The sequence below is a fragment of the Lathyrus oleraceus genome, chromosome 4, assembly GCF_024323335.1.
Source record: "Lathyrus oleraceus cultivar Zhongwan6 chromosome 4, CAAS_Psat_ZW6_1.0, whole genome shotgun sequence".
In the NCBI taxonomy this organism is placed as follows: Eukaryota; Viridiplantae; Streptophyta; class Magnoliopsida; order Fabales; family Fabaceae; genus Lathyrus; species Lathyrus oleraceus.
In genome coordinates, this window is record NC_066582.1 from 110,264,311 (window position 1) to 110,283,442 (window position 19,132).

The window sequence follows — 19,132 nt, forward strand, 5'->3', positions numbered from 1 at the left end:
CTCAGATTTCTTAGTCATGTAAAACCACTTTTCATCAATATGAATAATATTGTGCATACTTTTAAACATTGGATCATGTAGTATACCTTCGAGCATTGACAAACAAAACTCCAACCTAACTCTTTTGTTTTCTTCTTTTAACGATGGATTTATGGCATTTGAGTGACGTCGTATAACTCCTGATTTTAAAAGCCTAAAAACAGATGTTGGATTTGTTTTCATCGCAAAATATAAAGACCGGATGTTTGTTCTTTGTCTCAAAGGAATTTGACTAGGATCAATTTGAATTCTCTTACGTCCACAGTATTTTGTCTTCCTCTGGGACACATCATGTATTTCACTTTCTTTTGCTCTTTTCCAAATACATTGAATAGTTCTCCTAGAAATGTGCATTCTTCATTGCTTAAAACTTTTAATTTTTTTCTTTCACTATTTAGTTCATCTTCAATATTTTCTTCTCCATTTGGTACACCTTCAAAATTTTCTTCACTATTTAAAGCATCTTCAATATTTTCTTCCATATTTAGTACGCCTTCAATATTTTCTTCACTGTTTGATGCATCTTCAATATTTTCTTCCATATTTAGCACACCTTCAATATTTTCTTCACTATTTGATGTATCTTCAATATTCTCTTCATTATTTAATTCGTTATCTACAATATTTTCTATACCGGTAAATAAAACTAGAAAAAAATTATATAAGTCAAGTAATATATTCTTAAAAAAATACTTTCTGAAAAAATAAATTATTTATATAATTCTAAATCAACAAAAAATTAATGTTATTAATAATGATAATAGTTTTATTGATAAAAATTCATCCTAAATAACAAAATTATTTATTTTTGAGACTTTATTCAAAAAAATCTAATCAAATATGATTTTTTTAGAAAAATCAAATATTTAGTTATTTAAAATCACATGTTAAAGAGTATGCCAAATCAAAACGATTATCTTTAAAAATAAAAATAATATTAATGATAATCATTTTATTCATAAAAAATACATCAAAAATCATCATATAGAATAAATTATTCAATCAAGTTCATATTTATATCCATAAATGTTTTTCAAAATTATTTATTTTTTACTATTCTTATCGGTTACCTATTTAATTGTCTTTTTTAAAATTATTCCCCTACAAATATGCAAAATCAAAACTGAAACTTTAAAAACTAAAATAATAACTAAAACAAAAAAATTATGTTGTTAATAATATTAATCATTTTCTTCATAAAAAATATATTAAAAAATTATCCTATTCAATAAATTATTCAATCAAATATATAAAAAATACATTAAAAAAACATCCTACACAATAAATCATCTTACAAAATAAATTATTTCTTCCACTTAATTGAGCAATCCATAAAAAGTAAAAAATCTCAATAATTAAATTTGAGTTAATATGTTATTAGTACTATTTCTTTATATTATTATTATTATTATTATTATTATTATTATTATTATTATTATTATGATATTCACCCATTAACTATCATAAATTATTTAAAGAGATAAAAATAAGAAAACTAAAAGAGACAAAAACAAATGCACATGAAAGAATAAATACATTACCAATATTATTGTTGGTTTCTTCAACGTCTTCTTCTTCACCAATATTTAAATCTGGCAAAAGAATAAATTCTACATTTAATCTATATCACACAATGAAAATCTAGTAGTACTTGAAGCCATATTTTATGAGTTTATTTTGTAAACCTACAATATAATGGTATATATATACACTTCAAGTATTAGTGATTTTAACTTTTTTGGGTGGGAATCATGAAATTTTGGAGTAATAAAATTGGAGGGAAATGAAATTTTAAGTGTATCATGAAATTTGGAATAATAAAGTTGGGGAAAGTTGAATTTTAAGTGTACCATGAAATAAGAAAAAAATTGTAGTATAGACTTTAACGTGAAAAAAAAGTTAGGGAAATTGAAGAAGCTATTTTGTCTATGTAATAATTGGAATCTAGGCATTAAGGGCATGTTTGAAACACTTTTGAGTTTTCATTTTTAAAATTTGTTTTTGAAATCTAATTTTAAAGAGTATTTTTAGGAAGAGAATTATCAAAAATATTTGTTTGGTAGACTAGTTTTAAAAATTGTTTTTGAAATGTGAAAATTGAAAAAATTTATTTGGTAGTTTAATTTTCATTATTATTTTTAATAAGAGATTAAAGATATATTTAAATAGATAATTCTTTTTAATTAATAATAAAATATATTTCGTTATCTATAAATATAAATATAATTTAGTCACTCATTATTTAATATAAGATCTAAGAATGCATGTTAACTATTTTTTTAATATTAATTATATAATTAATAAAATATTATTTTAATAATAAGAGATTGACACATAATTTCAAACAAATAATTTAAATCATTTTCATGACATTCATCATTACTATTTTTGTTTATAATTAATCACTTTCTCTTCCTCAATTTTATAAGAAATATAAATTATAGTATAATATGATTGAAAATTTTAATTCTTATTGATCCATATTTTATTAATCCATATTTTATATTTTATTAACCAACTTTATTTTACTAATAAAAAATATTTTTAATATCTGAAAATTTATTAACCAACTTTATCACTTCATTAATCAATATTTTATATTTTATTAACCAACTTTATTTTACTATTGAAAATTTACTGTTTATGAATATTATTTGTGGTCATTATTCACAAATAAAGTATTGAAGTTGGTTAATAACTTACATATCTTTGGTTAATATTATAATGAAGTTGCTTAATGACTCAATTTTATATTTGTACTACAAAATAAATTTATAATTTTTTTTTTTTAAATAATATTTTTTTATTTTTAAAAAATATTATTTTATAAATAATATATTTTTATTTAAAAAAAAACACTGTTTATTGTATAAATACGGTGAATATTATATGGTGTAAGTATTGGTGTCAAATTTTGGTGTAAAAGAAATACCCAGTTCACAAAATATAAGGGTTTTGCCATAGCTTAACTCAGAAACAAAAGCTAGAACCGGCGGCGAAACAAGCAGCCATGGTGCATGTTTCGTTTTACCGGAATTGTGAGTATCCAATTACTCGATCCTGATTCCTCCATATCTATTCATTTAATTTTTCATTTTGTGTTAAATTTATTCGAACTATTGTTTAATTCACACACTTCTCGATTGAACAGATGGGAAAACCTTCAAGAAGCCTCGTCGTCCATACGAGAAGGAGCGATTGGATGCTGAGTTGAAGCTCGTCGGAGAGTACGGTCTTCGCTGCAAAAGGGAGCTCTGGAGGGTTCAATACGCTCTCAGCCGTATCCGTAACAATGCGAGGAATCTGTTGACGCTGGATGAGAAGAATCCTCGTCGGATCTTTGAGGGTGAAGCACTTTTGAGGAGAATGTTTCGTTATGGTCTTCTTGATGAAACTCAGAACAAGCTCGATTACGTCTTGGCTCTCACTGTTGAGAACTTTCTCGAGCGTCGCCTTCAGACACTTGTTTTCAAATCTGGCATGGCTAAGTCCATTCATCACGCTAGGGTTCTTATCAGGCAAAGGCACATCAGGTACTTTTTGATTGAAACTCACTTATTGAAATGTTAGTCTGGGATTATTATTCAATATGTGTTGTGATTTGTGGTTTAGAATTGTTTTTGCAATGTATCATTTTGAAAACATTCTCCTGGGTTAATGTTTTATGAAAAAGATTGCTCATGTTACCAATATGTTTTACTACATGTTTTTCATGTAGGTTATGTTTATATCATTTCTTATCTCTAACAATGTTTCCTATGATTTCTTATATTTTCCTTGCTCTGTGTGTTTTGTGCTTGTTTAGTTTATTAAGCAATGGCTGATGGTCGTTTGTTTGTATTTACCTTGAGTTGGAAACACAGGATATTATATAAGGCTCAACAAGCTAGTGTGTTTCTGGCTTCTATTGAACTATGTCTGTAATGTTTTCCACTTTTTATAGCTGCTGTTAGAGTAGCATTGGTTTTTGTCAATTAATTCCATGTTATTGTGCAGAAATGATCCTATTCATTGCTCTTGAATTAGAGAAAATTTTGAATGAATTTGAATGATAATGTCTATTGGTCCTATAGGTTATACATTCTTCATATATTGGTCCTATAGGTTATACATTCTTCATATATTTTTTATGCCTATTGGTCCCATAACAATGTCATGTTTGCAAACTGACATGATGTCGTTTTGTGTTTCTCTTAGGGTTGGGAGACAGGTGGTGAACATTCCATCATTCATGGTGAGGGTTGATTCACAGAAGCACATTGACTTTTCACTCACAAGTCCTCTTGGTGGTGGTCGTCCTGGTCGTGTGAAACGAAAGAACCTTAAGGCTGCAGCTAAGAAGGCTTCAGGTGGTGATGGAGATGAGGAGGATGAAGACTAAACAATTAATGTCTGATGCTTTGATTCTAGCAACTACTTTATTTATGTTCTAGACTTTTTAGATTTTTAATCATGCATGAGTTTTACAATTTTGCTACCCTTGTTTCTGGGTGAGGATATCTTTGTTTGCGAATGCTGTTTTTTAAACATCTTTTTCCCAGTATTAAGTTTTTTCAACACATGTTTTTTCAATATGGAACATATGTATCTCCTTAAAATACTGATTGTTGCACTTTCACCTGCCACATAGAACAATTTGTTACCCCTATGGTAACTGTCATCACTGCTGTCTTCAGTTACTGGTTTAAAAGCTATACATGTTTTAACTTAATACTTAGGGACATTATAAGCAGCAGGTGAAAACCTTAGTTGCAAAAAATGTCTGATGATTTGCATAAACGTGCTCCTCTATTTTTCTCTGCATGCTGAAATTTCTAAGTCAAATTAGAAGAGATAGCATTGAATTGAGAATTGGATGAGACACGGATATAGTTTGATTGTTGGATTTATTAAAGTATTGTATTTGTAGGAATCGGTCAGAATTGACCAAAACTGATAAAAATTGAGGATCACCTGTTTAAATTTTTGTTTTTTTTTTTCTCCGACAAAATATCGTCATTTTGATAATTATTTTTTTAAATAAAATTAAAATATAAAGAGTTTTTTTCAAAATTTATTTAGAACAACTTTTCCACCTTAAAATTAAATTTATGAGACAATACATTTATTTTGTTATTCAATTTCTGTTTCCATTAGACTTTGTTCAAAATTTATATAGATTTGTATTTTGTACTATTTTGTTATGTGTATATTTAAAATTTTAATTTAAAGAATGAATTCTTAAAATTATGATATTTTGAAATTTTGAAATTTTAAATTTTTTTAGTAGTCGTGATTTTTTTTAGAGATCGGGTCACCCGATTCGACGATTTAATAACTATATAATTTTGTTATAGATACCAATTTATTCAACCAAATTATCTGATTTAATTCGATTATGTTATGCGATTCGACTAATGATCAAATGGTTCGAACAATGAACCAGTACACTCTCACCGATTTGATGATCGGTTAATTTTTTTAAACAATTATTATTAATAAAAAATATTTATTATTTTTGAAATGAAAAAATATATAATTTTATAAAAGGTCAAGTTGTTATAAAAAAATTGAGAGGAAATCTAAATTTGTCAATTTTAAAAAAAAATTAATTTTTTTTATAAATTATAAATATCTTTTTAGAAAAAGTTGCTAATAAAACTATTTTCAAAATTAAATAAACACAGTTATTTTATTTGTATTTGGTATAACAACTTATTATTATATGGATGATAATATATTACTTTGTTTTATATATGTCTGAAAAGTATTAAGAAAAAATTAATTATAGATCAATAAAGTTACGGTTATAATTATGAAAATGGCCATTAATGAAAATTATAGAAAAAAAATATTTCCCGTGTGTATTCAATTCAATGGTAGGATTTGGAAAGTGAAAAGCAAAATAAAAACTAAAACATATCAAAAGCTATTTTTGTTTTTTAGATTTAAAAACTGAAAAATTAAAAAGAGTTTTAGAAAACAATTTTTAAAAATTAGCTTTTCAAATAGATTTTTTAATTTTTAATTTTTAAAAACTAAAAAACTGTTTTTGGAAAGGGATTCAAAAAGGTCATAAATGTGGAGTATTAGGAAAGAAAAATGGTATGCTGAATAAATGAATAAGTAAGGGTAAATTAGAAAATAATGACCAAATATTTGTTCTTTATTGCTTGTCTTGATTATAGAGATTTTTGCAAAAGTAACACATATAAAGGAACCGAGGGAGTAATAATTATGAATGCTCAAATTCAAACCGATTCAAATAAAAATCGCAAACTGATTCAAAAAAATTAAAAACTGCCAAAAAAATCAAATATTATTGAATGTGTTTGGATGTTATTTTGTTAAAACTGCTCGGTACGTATTGGATTTCAGATTAATTTTTTTAAAATTAATCCAAATCAAACAGAACCACCACATTTGTATATTTTTATATTTATTTATTTTTTATTAATTTAATATATTATGTTAAATTATTATTCAATAATACATATTTTTGTAATAATATTTATTATATTGATTTAATTTATTTGTTTTTGTTATTTCTTAATTTCAACCATAATTTATCAATCTCATTTTGTAATTGCTTATAAAAAAATCTCATTTTATAATATTAACTTTTAAATTATTATAGACTATATATTACATCAAAGCTATTATTTATTAGTATTTTTTATAAGATTAATAAAAAATATAATTTATAATTTGACTATTCAAAAGCGATCCAAAATTAAATCGTATTAAATTAAATTAGATCGGATTATTTTTTTTTTAATATATCATCCAAAATTAAACCGAACAACAAATAAATTTATTTTTCTAAAATGGATCCAAACTGAACCCCCAATATCCCTATTAATATAATAACGCTCATCTTTTTGTTTTGGAGGTAATATTGGAGGGGTGAATAGTAGTAATCTTTGTGGGTCAGGTAACAATGGAGATAGTAACATTTTAGAATTAAACTTAAATGGGCCTTTAAATGAAATACCCGACCCACAAAAATATAAGGGTTTTCAATACTTAAAAACAAAAGCGTCATATCTGCGTAAACCTAACAGACAGAAGCGGCGGCTAGGGAGAGCACCGGCAGAAGCAGAGGCAGCTATGGTTCACGTTTCATTTTACAGAAATTGTGAGTTTCCAAAAGCTTGATCTTGCGTCTATATTCATCTCTTTATTTGATTACTTTCTCGTTTTCTGTAAAGCAAATTGTTGAAACTATTTCATCATGCGTAGCCATTAGAATTAGAGCATTGTTTAATTTACACATCTCGTCATTATTGAACAGATGGGAAAACCTTCAAGAAGCCTCGTCGTCCATACGAGAAGGAGCGATTGGATGCTGAGTTGAAGCTCGTCGGAGAGTACGGTCTTCGCTGCAAAAGGGAGCTCTGGAGGGTTCAGTACGCTCTCAGCCGTATCCGTAACAATGCGAGGAATCTGTTGACGCTGGATGAGAAGAATCCTCGTCGGATCTTTGAGGGTGAAGCACTTTTGAGGAGAATGTTTCGTTATGGTCTTCTTGATGAAACTCAGAACAAGCTCGATTATGTTTTGGCTCTTACTGTGGAGAACTTTCTCGAGCGCCGCCTTCAGACACTTGTTTTCAAATCTGGCATGGCTAAGTCCATTCATCACGCTAGGGTTCTTATCAGGCAAAGGCACATCAGGTACTTTTTGATTGAAACTCACTTATTGAAATGTTAGTCTGGGATTATTATTCAATATGTGTTGTGATTTGTGGTTTAGAATTGTTTTTGCAATGTATTATTTTGAAAACATTCTCCTGGGTTAATGTTTTATGAAAAAGATTGCTCATGTTACCAATATGTTTTACTACATGTTTTTTCATATAGGTTATGTTTGTATTATTTGTTATCTCTACCAATGTTTCGTTTGATTTGTTATAATTTCTTTGCTCCATGTGTTTTGTGCTTGTTTAATTTGTTAAGCAATGGCTGATGGTATTTTGTTTGTATTTACCTTGAGTTGGAAAAACAGGATAGTATATAAGGCTCAACAAGCTAGTGTGTTTCTGGCTTTTATTGAACTGTGTCTGTAATGTTTTCCACTTTTTATAGCTGCTGTTAGAGTAGCATTGGTTTTTGTCAATGAATTCCATGTTATTATGCAGAAATGATCCTATTCATTGCTCTAGAGATGAAGAAAATTTTGAATGATAATGTCTATTGGTTCTATACATTCTTCATATTTTTTGTAGGCCTATTGGTCCCATAATAATGTAATGTTTGCAAATATTTTATGATATCATTTTGTGTTTCTCTTAGGGTTGGGAGACAGGTGGTGAACATTCCATCATTCATGGTGAGGGTTGATTCACAGAAGCACATTGACTTTTCACTCACCAGTCCTCTTGGTGGTGGTCGTCCTGGTCGTGTGAAGCGAAAGAACCTTAAGGCTGCAGCTAAGAAGGCTTCAGGTGGTGATGGAGATGAGGAGGATGAAGATTAAACAATTAATGTCTTAATGTTTTGATTCTAGCAACTACTTTATTTATGTTGTAGACATTTTAGATTTTTAATCATGCATGAGTTTTACAATTTTGCTACCCTTATTTCCGTGTGAGGAAATCTTTGTTTGCGCATGCTGTTTTTTAAACATCTTTTCCCTTTTAATCACATGTTTTTTTCAATATACAACATATGTATCTCCTTAAAATACTAATTGTTGCACTTTCACCTGCCCCAAATGTCAAGTTCATCTTCACCATGGAACAATTCGTTACCCCCTATGTTGACTGTTATTACTGCTGTCTTCAATTACTTAGGATCATTATAAGCAGCAGGTGAAAACCTTGTTGCAAAAAATGTTGATGATTTGCATAAACGTGCTCCTCTATTTTTCTCTGCATGCTGAAATTTCTAAATCAAGTTAGAAGAGATAGTCATCTAAGTGAATATCTGCTGGACTTTCTCTGCTGCTGCTGGTAACCATTGTTATTTTCTGTTTAGAGAATATCAGTAAAATAGCTAATGTCACACTAATGGGTTGGAGTCATATGAGATAGTTGAAAATTTATAATAGTATAATTCAAAATTCAATTTTATTTAATCCTTAAATACCATGTTTCTACTCAAACACCACACATCAATTAACTCCTAGATAACACACACACAACACAAAAAATGGGTAAAGATGTTGACGTTCAAGAACAAGGTGCTGAATTCTCAGCTAAGGATTACCAAGATCCATCACCAGCACCACTTTTTGATTCAGCTGAGTTTAAAAAATGGTCTTTGTACAGAGCTGTTATAGCAGAGTTTGTAGCAACTCTTATTTTTCTTTACATCACTGTTTTGACCATTATTGGTTACAAAAGACAATCTGATACCAATATTAAGGGTAACACTGAGTGTGATGGTGTTGGTCTTTTGGGTATTGCTTGTGCTTTTGGTGGTATGATCTTCATCCTTGTTTACTGCACCGCCGGTATCTCTGGTATGAAACCATTCTCTCTTCAATATTGTTACAAATTTGTTACAAGTTAGTTCTGATTAGTTGAAAATTGTTAAGGTTGTTACAAGTTAGTTATGATTACTTCAAAATTGGTTATGATTACAAGGAGTTATATAATGTTTTTGAATAAAGATTCTAATCATAACCAATTTTCAACTAGTCATAACTAATTAACTCTAATAACATAATCTTTGATTTGTTAATTAATGATTTATCCTGATTTGTTAATTAGAGTCGATCTGCCAATTCCAATACTCAGTTGCGTATTTAAGTGCTTTGTAAATATATTTGTAATTGAAATGAATTAATTTGGTACTATTGATTAATTGTAGGAGGACACATAAATCCGGCAGTGACATTTGGATTATTTGTGGGACGCAAGGTGTCTTTAGTAAGGGCATTACTATACATAATAGCACAATGTTTGGGTGCAATTTGTGGTGCTGGACTTGCTAAGGGGTTCTAAAGTTCATACTACAACAGGTATGGTGGAGGAGCTAACACTGTTTCTGATGGTTACAGTAAAGGCACTCCTTTGGGTGCTGAGATTATTGGTACCTTTGTGCTAGTCTACACTGTTTTCTCTGCTACTGATCCTAAAGGAAGTGCTAGGGATTCTCATGTTCCTGTAAGTATCTAATTAATCACCTTTTTTAAGGCTTAATTTAATTTGTTACTTATGGTTATGGTTGATTAATTTAATTTACTGTTATAGGTATTGGCACCACTTCCCATTGGATTTGCTGTGTTCATGGTTCACTTGGCAACAATCCCTGTCACCGGAACCGGTATTAACCCTGCCAGAAGATTCGGACCCGCAGTTATCTTCAACAATGACAAAGCTTGGGATGACCAGGTAAATATTGTAGACAAAGCTTGGGATGATCAATTGTAGATACATTGTGATATGCATTGATATTGAATAACTTGCATTTATTTATATATAGATCAGATACATTAATTATTTAAATAAAATTTTGATTTTTATAGAGTTATAATTAATTTTGGTAATGGTTTGTTCTTGGTGTATTTCAGTGGATTTATTGGGTTGGACCATTTATTGGTGCTGCAGTGGCTGCAATCTACCACCAATACATTCTAAGAGGATCAGCAATTAAAGCTCTTGGATCCTTCAGGAGCAATGCTTAATGAATGCAACATGTTTGGCCTCAATTATTGTTATGAGTTGTTGATCTAATGAAAATTAGGGTTGAGGTTGCTTCATGAATAATCAGTCCTTATCACAATGCCAATCCCTTGCAAAGGCATATAATCAACAATACAAACATTCTCGTCAACATAATTGCCCATCTCCGTATTGAGAAACACAATATTCTCATTTTAACGCAACACATACAGTAATTTAAAATATCAATAGAGTCATTAACTTGTCTGAGAGCGATAATGATTTAATAATTTGGATGAGATGTTATCAAGTTTCTTCACTCTTAACGAAAAAATTTGGATTCAAATCAAACTCTAATCACATAACCATGTCAAACTTTCTTAAAGAAGAGTTTTGCCGCTAACTGGAGTCCTTCCCAACATAAAGGATTACTCTTTACAAATGATATATTTTTTTTAATTCAGTAATTTAGTGATAGAAACTTCAACTTCCGAAATAAATAGGATATGGTGTTGGCGCCCCTAAGTGAATTAAAGAAAATATATCATTTGTGTTTCGGAATGGATTTCTGTTTTTGCAAGGGATTTCTGTTGTTGTCTACTGGTCCCTGTTGAAGGTTTTGTCCTCTTGCTTTCAATTCCACGTTCTGAATGGGCCTGTGTGTTTGGAATAATTGGAATGGATTGTTATCTACATTTATATGATTTTTGAAAAACTGCATTCCTCTCGATTTACCAATTTAGATGGGAAAAATCAATGATTCTGAGTCTAATTTGGTAAGTTAAAAAAAAGGTGAAGCCAAAGGTCACATGGTATGAAGATAATTATGAATCTTCCTCCTCAAGCAACTCATATATTGAGGAGATAGAACACTACACTTTTGTCTCATGGCAAAGCATAGGCCAAAGGGTAGTGAGGTAAGTGATCCAAATTCCAATTTTATTTCATCTTATCATGAATTTCACAATGCGTTCAAGAGAATGTACCCTGGTGCTTTACAAGCTTTTATGAAAATAGCCTTCCAAAATAAAACTTTTTTAGAAGTGGAAGGCGAAATTTCTCATTAAGTCTCTTATAATTCTATAGGATAGGGTGGATAATAGGTTTGTCAAGAATGTCCTAAATTACCTTATGAAATTAAAACTTTAAGAGGGCACTTTGCACAACCTCCTAAAACTCAATTTTATTTTCTATGGATTCTAATGACAAAATACAATACTTTCAAAGACCTTATAAAGTAAATTCTTATGTTAATAGAAAAATTAGCAAAACCTACACTTTTAGGATTATGTGTCGTTATAGTAGCGAGGTGGGATACATCTCACTGCCACATTAGGAAGATAAAGGTTCAAGGATGAACATGTCCACCCATAACAACTATACATGTCATTATGTTAGTGAAAATGATTAAGCATAATCTCCATCAACTGTGTGAGGGTGATACAATTGTACTTAACAAATTTGGATGTTTAATTGAGCACAAAGGTAGTAAGAAATATATGTCTAAGGGTTGTAGATTTGAAAATGTTGATAATTTAGACTTAGACAATGTTTCCAATAGTGAAGATTGGTTAGATTATCAAAAGTAAAATTTAAATCTAAAACTTGTGTTTCAACATTAAAATCTCTAGATTTTATTCATTTAGACCTCTTTGGTCTCGTAAGGACTGGAGTCTAGAAGAAAAGTTCTATAAGGATTTAATATAGTAAATGATTACTATAGGTTCACTTTAACATTATTCTTACTAGAAATCTTTAAAATTTTTGTTAAATTTAATGAACTTAATAAAAATCAAAATCAAAATCAATTTAATTTTAAAATTGTAACTTTAAGAAGAGATTATGGTGGTGAGTTCGTGAACAATCACCACTTTAAGAGCAATGAAAATAAATAAATTTCTCATAAATTCTCATGTCCGAGCACCCCCACAATAAAATAGTGTTTAGAAACATAAAAAGACATGCTTTAGAAGAATTATCACAAAAAAATAATTATTTAATGGAGGCTACCTAAGTGCTTTTGAGCATAATGGTTAATGTTGCATTCCGCGTCTTAAACAAGATAGTTATTACACAAATCCTAGAGAAGATACCATATGTGTTACTTAAGTGGTGCAAATGAAATTTTTGTACTTATGAATTATTGATTGCAAATGTTTTATACTTAATAATGATAAGAACAAACTAGGTAAATATGATGACAAGAATGATGAAGGAATGTTTATAGGTTATCCATCGTCTAGTAAAGTATATTGGGTTGTCAACAATAGAACCTTAGTTGTAGAAAAAATGTTCATCTAGTATTTAATAAATTTAATCCCCTAATGTTTCGTGGAAGATATTTCTTATTATTATGATGTTATAGGTATTGTTACAAAAGACATAATCAATGATTGTTGGACAGGTTACTTCAAACATAAAAGGAGGAATGAGTGGGTGAATTTTGGTATTTAAAATTGCGATTAAATTTAATATTTTATTAATTAAAAAGAAAATTGTGTTAGTATTCTTTAAGATCAGAATAAAGTGCAAAAGAAAGTAAAAACAATAAAGTAAATAACAGGAAGTAAGAGATAAGGGTTTAGGTATATGACACTAGTGATTTATTCAAGTTAGGCCAACCATTTGCTTACTCCTGTCCCGGAGAGATTTTTTTGATATTTTTATTATAGACTTGAACTTTTATAGGTTATGCCCACAAACCTTTGATACAAGCATATCTAGATATTTTACAATGGTCTACTCCCAACCAAAAGAAAGCTTTCATCCAGTTTGAGTTAAAGAATTGATTAGAGATTTTGCCGGCTGATCTAAAAAGACAAACATAACTTTTCTAAGTTAAGTTCTAGAACCAAACAAAGAGTTTAAGATTGGTTAATCTCAAGAACCAAACTCGAGTTTCCAAGAGTATCACACTCCTGAGAGTAATAACAAAGACACAACACTAGTACAATTTATTCTTCAGAAGTAGTTTTCCCTTATAAGGCACTAAGGAAACTTTGGTGAAAATAAAATATTTTTAGAGTGAGAGAGAAAGAAGAGAGATAAATTCCAAAGAATTAAAGAAACTCAAAATTCTGGTTTAAAAGGAAGAGGTGAGGCATGTCATTCATATAGGAGATAAATATGCTAAAAAAGGAAACGATCCATGGACAATATTAATTGTCCAATCAATTGGGTCCCCATTCCAATTGATCGGGTCCTCATTCCAATCGATTGTATGACCTAAATAATTGATTATTTTTTCCAATTTTGAAAAGTTTGGAAAGAGATTTGTTGCAATAATTAAGTCACTATTATAATCGATTATATAGTCGGGTTTTCTTCTTCAATTCGATTTGCTTTAAGCCCCAATCGATTGGATAATTCTAAATGTGCTTCAAATGATGCTGACAGTTTCCTAATCAAATGACTCAGGCTTGAAATTATTTTTAGGATTTTTGATAGTTAAGAGGTTCAAAAGTGGTTTTAAGTATGCGTGGGTTCTCTTAGTATCTTAGGAGTTACTCTCATACTTTTACAAAACTCTGGTCACTCAGGCTGACAAGACCATACGAGCTTTCACACTTTCTCTCTTTTATAACTCCAACACTTTCAAGATATTTTTCCAGACGCATCAGTCATATATGCACTCCAATTGAATCTCGAGTCTTATACTTGATGAGACTTGAGATGTCTTCAAGTTTAGTCACCATCATCAGAGAGTTGGAAAGTTGTTACCTCCAACTTCAACAATTATTGGTGTTCTTGTTACCAAAACATTAGTAAGATTCTCAACAGGATCATTAGCTTCATACTTGCAAGCACATAAATCCATATTCTCCCCCTTTTCGAAGATGACAACTCACCTCTCAAGGAGGTGGTAAAGGACAAAAAAGATAAATAAAATTGAAGTGATTAAACTCCCCCTCACATGAGTAGAGAGTACACTCTACTCCCCATGAACGTTTACTTCTCTCTCTTTGGCATAACAAAATAGGCGGAAAAAAAAACACACAAATCACATATTTGCTTAAGTAAAAGGAACAAGTAACCATATAAAGTGATGGATTGCAACAATCAAGAGTAAGGAAAAAAATAAACAAGAGCTAAGATTATACTTCTCACCATGGAAGGTAGCATCTAACTTCGAGACAAATGATAAGTAAGCTTTGGAGAACTAAGGTCGGAGGCCTTGTGCGGTAGCACTCCTCGCACCCATTGATCCTTTCTCGAATAGAACTCAAAAGTCATCGAATGAGTTCCCAAATTCTTTTTCTCTTAAATTGATTTAACCTTTCTTGCATAATAAGTTCATTGATAATGACTTCATCAATTTCCTTTGCCTTAATTTGTGAAACAAAATCCACAAGGTTACGACCTTGCTAATGGAGTGTTGAGATGTAATTATTTTAGAAATATCTCCATTAACATTATGAATGAGATGATCCTCTATTATTAAGATAAACATAGATTCTCTAAGTTGACTTCTTCAACTTGAGTCTCTCCATTTGGACTTTAGACTTCCTCTTGTGTTTGATAATTTGCTTTCCTTTGATCCATACCTTATATGAAACACTTCATTTTCTCTTTCCACAAACTATATGATCCGCTGTTGCACACGGGTCAAAAACGAGTTTGAAAGTGTAGTAAAACGGAAGCGACACTCGAATGTCGTATCACAAGGACTCTTAAATGTTATAACCAAACGAATGAAAAGAAGGGGGCTTTTTAAGGTTCAAAACTTAAATCGAAGAGGATTAAAGGTAAAAGCAAAATTGATAAATAAGCTAATCTACTCTATCAATTTTCGACTTATCATCGATTCTTATAATTTCAATTCCCTAGCAAATTCAATCCCATTCGATTACAATATTCACTGGCAAGCGCAATTGGTATTATATGACGTATGTTCCTAATTTCTGAATTAAGCAAACGGATTTAAGCAGACGCGAATTAAGCAAACGCGACTTAATCAAACACGATAGCGAAAAAGCTACGCTAACGTGATTATAGTTAAGGATCATACAAACAACCAAATTTAATCAACTCTATCCTATAATAAACAATCGAATTAAGCAAACGAAAGTAATCGAATTAAGCAACCGAGTTTATAGGAAGAATTGAAAAGAAATCGAAATTAAACTGAAAATAATAAAAACCTCAAAGTGGAATTCGAATACAGCAAATCAACTCTTTGGGAATTAGTTCTCCATGGTATTCATATGCCCTATTCTCTATTTCATAAATGCTGACTCCCCCAATCCTAAAACTACTAAGTTGTTTAAATAAACCAAGGAAATTCGGGCATAATAGCAACCGACCCGAAAAAAATACAAAACCGGTCCCAAAACTAAGTATTTTCTTAAGTCTGGAACTAAAATGAATTATTATACCATTCTTCACTTTGTATCAGCTTATGACTTCAACATAAAACTTTTAGCTTAATCTCTCAGCTTTCCAACGCCTATTAGAACACATCAATCCGATTTTCGTAGCTCAAGTTATGATCTACACAGTGATAAGGTATCAAACAACTATTTATGCTGAAAATAAAGTACGAAAATAAAATAAAGTAAAAAATAAACTTAAATATTAAAACACACTAAAATAGTAAAAATAATATAATAAACTATAGATTTGCCTAAGTATAATAGTAGAAGAAGATGCATCGAAATGCACTGATCAAATTCCCTCACACTTGAAATTTCGCCCTCCGAGCAAAATTATAATTCAAAACTCAAAACAGAAAAAACAAGAACAAACAAAACATGCAATTTCAAAGTTTATCAAGATACAAGGTGCAATAAAAATTCCTAGTCTAAGCTTCAAGAAAATGACATTAATAAGTAACTCTTTTGTGACATTCAAAGCAAATATGAAAAACAGATTACCAAAGAGTACATCAAAGAAAAAAAATCATAAAAAATAGAAAAATAAGGAATTTCGGTTTTTTAGGACGGCTTCCATTATTTAGTTCCTAAATAGGGACTTTTGATTCTTGATTTTTTCCTAGAGAATCAAGAAAGAATCGGAATAATTTGAGACAATTTTCTTAAAAAACATATTTTTTTATCCTAAAACGCGAAAAGAATAGAACGCAAGAAAGTTAGGGCAAAAGAATACTAAAAACAATACCTATGACTATAATAATGATTAAAATCTACAAGAGTCCCCGAGAACGACGTTAATTTGATCCGCTGTCGCACACGGGTCAAAAACGAGTTTAAAAGTGTAGTAAAACGGAAGCGACACTCGAATATCGTATAACAAGGACTCTTGCATGTTATAACCAAACAAATGAATAGAAGAGGGTTTTTAAGGTTCAAAACTTAAATCGAAGATGATTAAAGGTAAAAGTAAAATTGATAAATTAGCTAATCTACTATATCGATTTTCGACTTATCATCGATTCTTATAATTTTAATTCCCTAGCGGATTCAATCCCATTCGATTACAATACCCACTAGCAAGCGCAATTGGTATTATATGATGTATGTTCCTAATTTCCGAATTAAACAACCGAATTTAAGCAGACGCGAATTAAGCAAACACGACTTAATCAAACACGATAACAAAAAAGTTACGCTAACATGATTATAGTTAAGCAGGGCCGTCCCAATCAATTTGGAGGCCCTGTTCTATTTTAAAATTAGATATTTAATAGATGAAAATACAATAAATTAAAAAAACATATTTTGTTTAATTGTAAATAAACTTAAATATATAAAGACAAAGATAATAAAAAATACTATATAGAAATTTGATTTATCAAAATTTAGTTATTCGTGTTTTTCTTCTCTTACCATTTTCGATTTATAAAAAAAGTTCATACCATTTAATAGAAGGAAAAAATTCTTTGAACAATTTCCACAATATTAATAATGAAGTATTTTATTTAATAAACAATCAACAATATAAAATTATAAATTTTCAAAGTCTCACAACTACTATTTCAAATTTATTAATGTAGTGATTCACAATGATACAAAAATATAAATATTTCCAAACTTACATCTTAAATTTTTTTATAGATCTATAAAATATATTAATAAATAAAAAAATTGATTAAGTTAATTGTAATATTGAATTTTAAATAAATTTAAAAACAACGTGGTGGCGTTTTTTTTATAAAAGTAAAAATATACGTAAAATATAAAAACAAGGAATTGAACATAAGTTGTATTACTATCAAAATAGTATAGCCACCGCTCCGCTACACTACAATAATATATTAAAAATAGAATTAGTGATATATATATATAATATATATATATATATATATATATATATATATATATATATATATATATAATATTAGTTAGTGTTATATTTATATTAACCTCATCTATCAAATTCGAGGCCCTAAAAAGTCGGAGGCCCTGTGCGGTAGCACTCCTCACACCCCCACAGGGCCAACCCTGTAGTTAAGGATCGTACAAACAACCAAATTTAATCAACTCTATCCTATAAGAAACAATCTAATTAAGCAAACGAAAGTAATCGAATTAATCAAACGAGTTTATAGGAAGAATTGAAAAGAAATCGAAATTAAACTGAAATTAATAAAAACCTCAAAGTGAATTTCGAATACTGCAAATCAACTCTTTGGGAATTAGCTCTCGATGGTATTCATATGCCGTATTCTCTATTTCATTAATGATGACTCCCCTAATCCTAAAACTACTAAGTTGTTTAAATAAAGCAAGGGAATTCGGGCATAATAGCAACCGACCCGAAAAAAAATACAAAATCGGCCCCAAAACTAAGTATTTTCTTAAGTCGAGAACTAAAACGAATTACTAGACCATTCTTCACTCTAAATCAGCTTCTGACTCCAACATGAAATTTTTAGCTTAATCTCTCAGCTTTCCAACACCTATTAGAACACGTCAATTCGATTCTCGTAGCTAAAGTTATGATCTACATAGTGATAAGGTATCAAATAACTATTTATGCTGAAAATAAAGTACGAGAATAAAATAAACTTAAATATTAAAACACACTAAAATAGTAAAAATAATATAATAAACAATAGATTTGCCTAAGTACAATAGTATAAGAAGATACATCAAAATGCACTGATCACTATACCCTTCTCCATTAAAGGATGGATGATTTGTGGTATTCAAAATTTATGATTAAATTTAATGCTTCTCTTCTCTCTCTCTCTACCTCCTCACACTAACCCTAAAAACCCATTACCTCAAATCTCTTTAAAATAAAATTCAAATGGCTTCATCAAGAACTTCTGCAAGAAGAACCGCAATGGGACCCTCTTCTCGTACTGGTACTGCATAACCTCGCTCAAATATGCCGGTAACAGCTCTCTCTTTACTCTCTGATGGTCTTACTGAATATTTTGAAAAGAAGTTCAAAAAAATAAAAATTGTTAAGCAGTATGTATTCTCGCCACTAGTGGCTGAACGTATGAGCATTTCAGATGTTGTTGAGCGGTTAAATGTTCAAAGAATTGACTTATTCTTAGAGTGTACTACTAAGTACAATGAAGATTTGGTCAAACTA

At 29.7% G+C, this 19,132-nt stretch overlaps 2 protein-coding genes and 1 pseudogene across 2 annotated transcripts; all 3 read left to right on the top strand.

The window, feature by feature from the left end:
• Window positions 1-2,937: 2,937 nt before the first annotated feature.
• Window positions 2,938-4,611, top strand: LOC127073810 (40S ribosomal protein S9-2). Its single transcript, XM_051015040.1, has 3 exons — window positions 2,938-3,077; window positions 3,191-3,572; window positions 4,237-4,611. Exons 1-3 carry the CDS (start codon window positions 3,050-3,052, stop codon window positions 4,418-4,420), a joined length of 594 nt encoding a protein of 197 aa, XP_050870997.1. The 5' UTR covers window positions 2,938-3,049; the 3' UTR covers window positions 4,421-4,611.
• Window positions 4,612-6,997: 2,386 nt separating this feature from the next.
• On the top strand, window positions 6,998-8,585 carry LOC127073809 (40S ribosomal protein S9-2). The gene is made up of 3 exons (XM_051015039.1): window positions 6,998-7,156; window positions 7,313-7,694; window positions 8,313-8,585. Exons 1-3 carry the CDS (start codon window positions 7,129-7,131, stop codon window positions 8,494-8,496), a joined length of 594 nt encoding a protein of 197 aa, XP_050870996.1. The 5' UTR covers window positions 6,998-7,128; the 3' UTR covers window positions 8,497-8,585.
• Window positions 8,586-8,806: 221 nt separating this feature from the next.
• Window positions 8,807-10,798, top strand: LOC127073808 (aquaporin PIP2-7-like; annotated as a pseudogene).
• The last annotated feature ends 8,334 nt before the right edge of the window (window positions 10,799-19,132 follow it).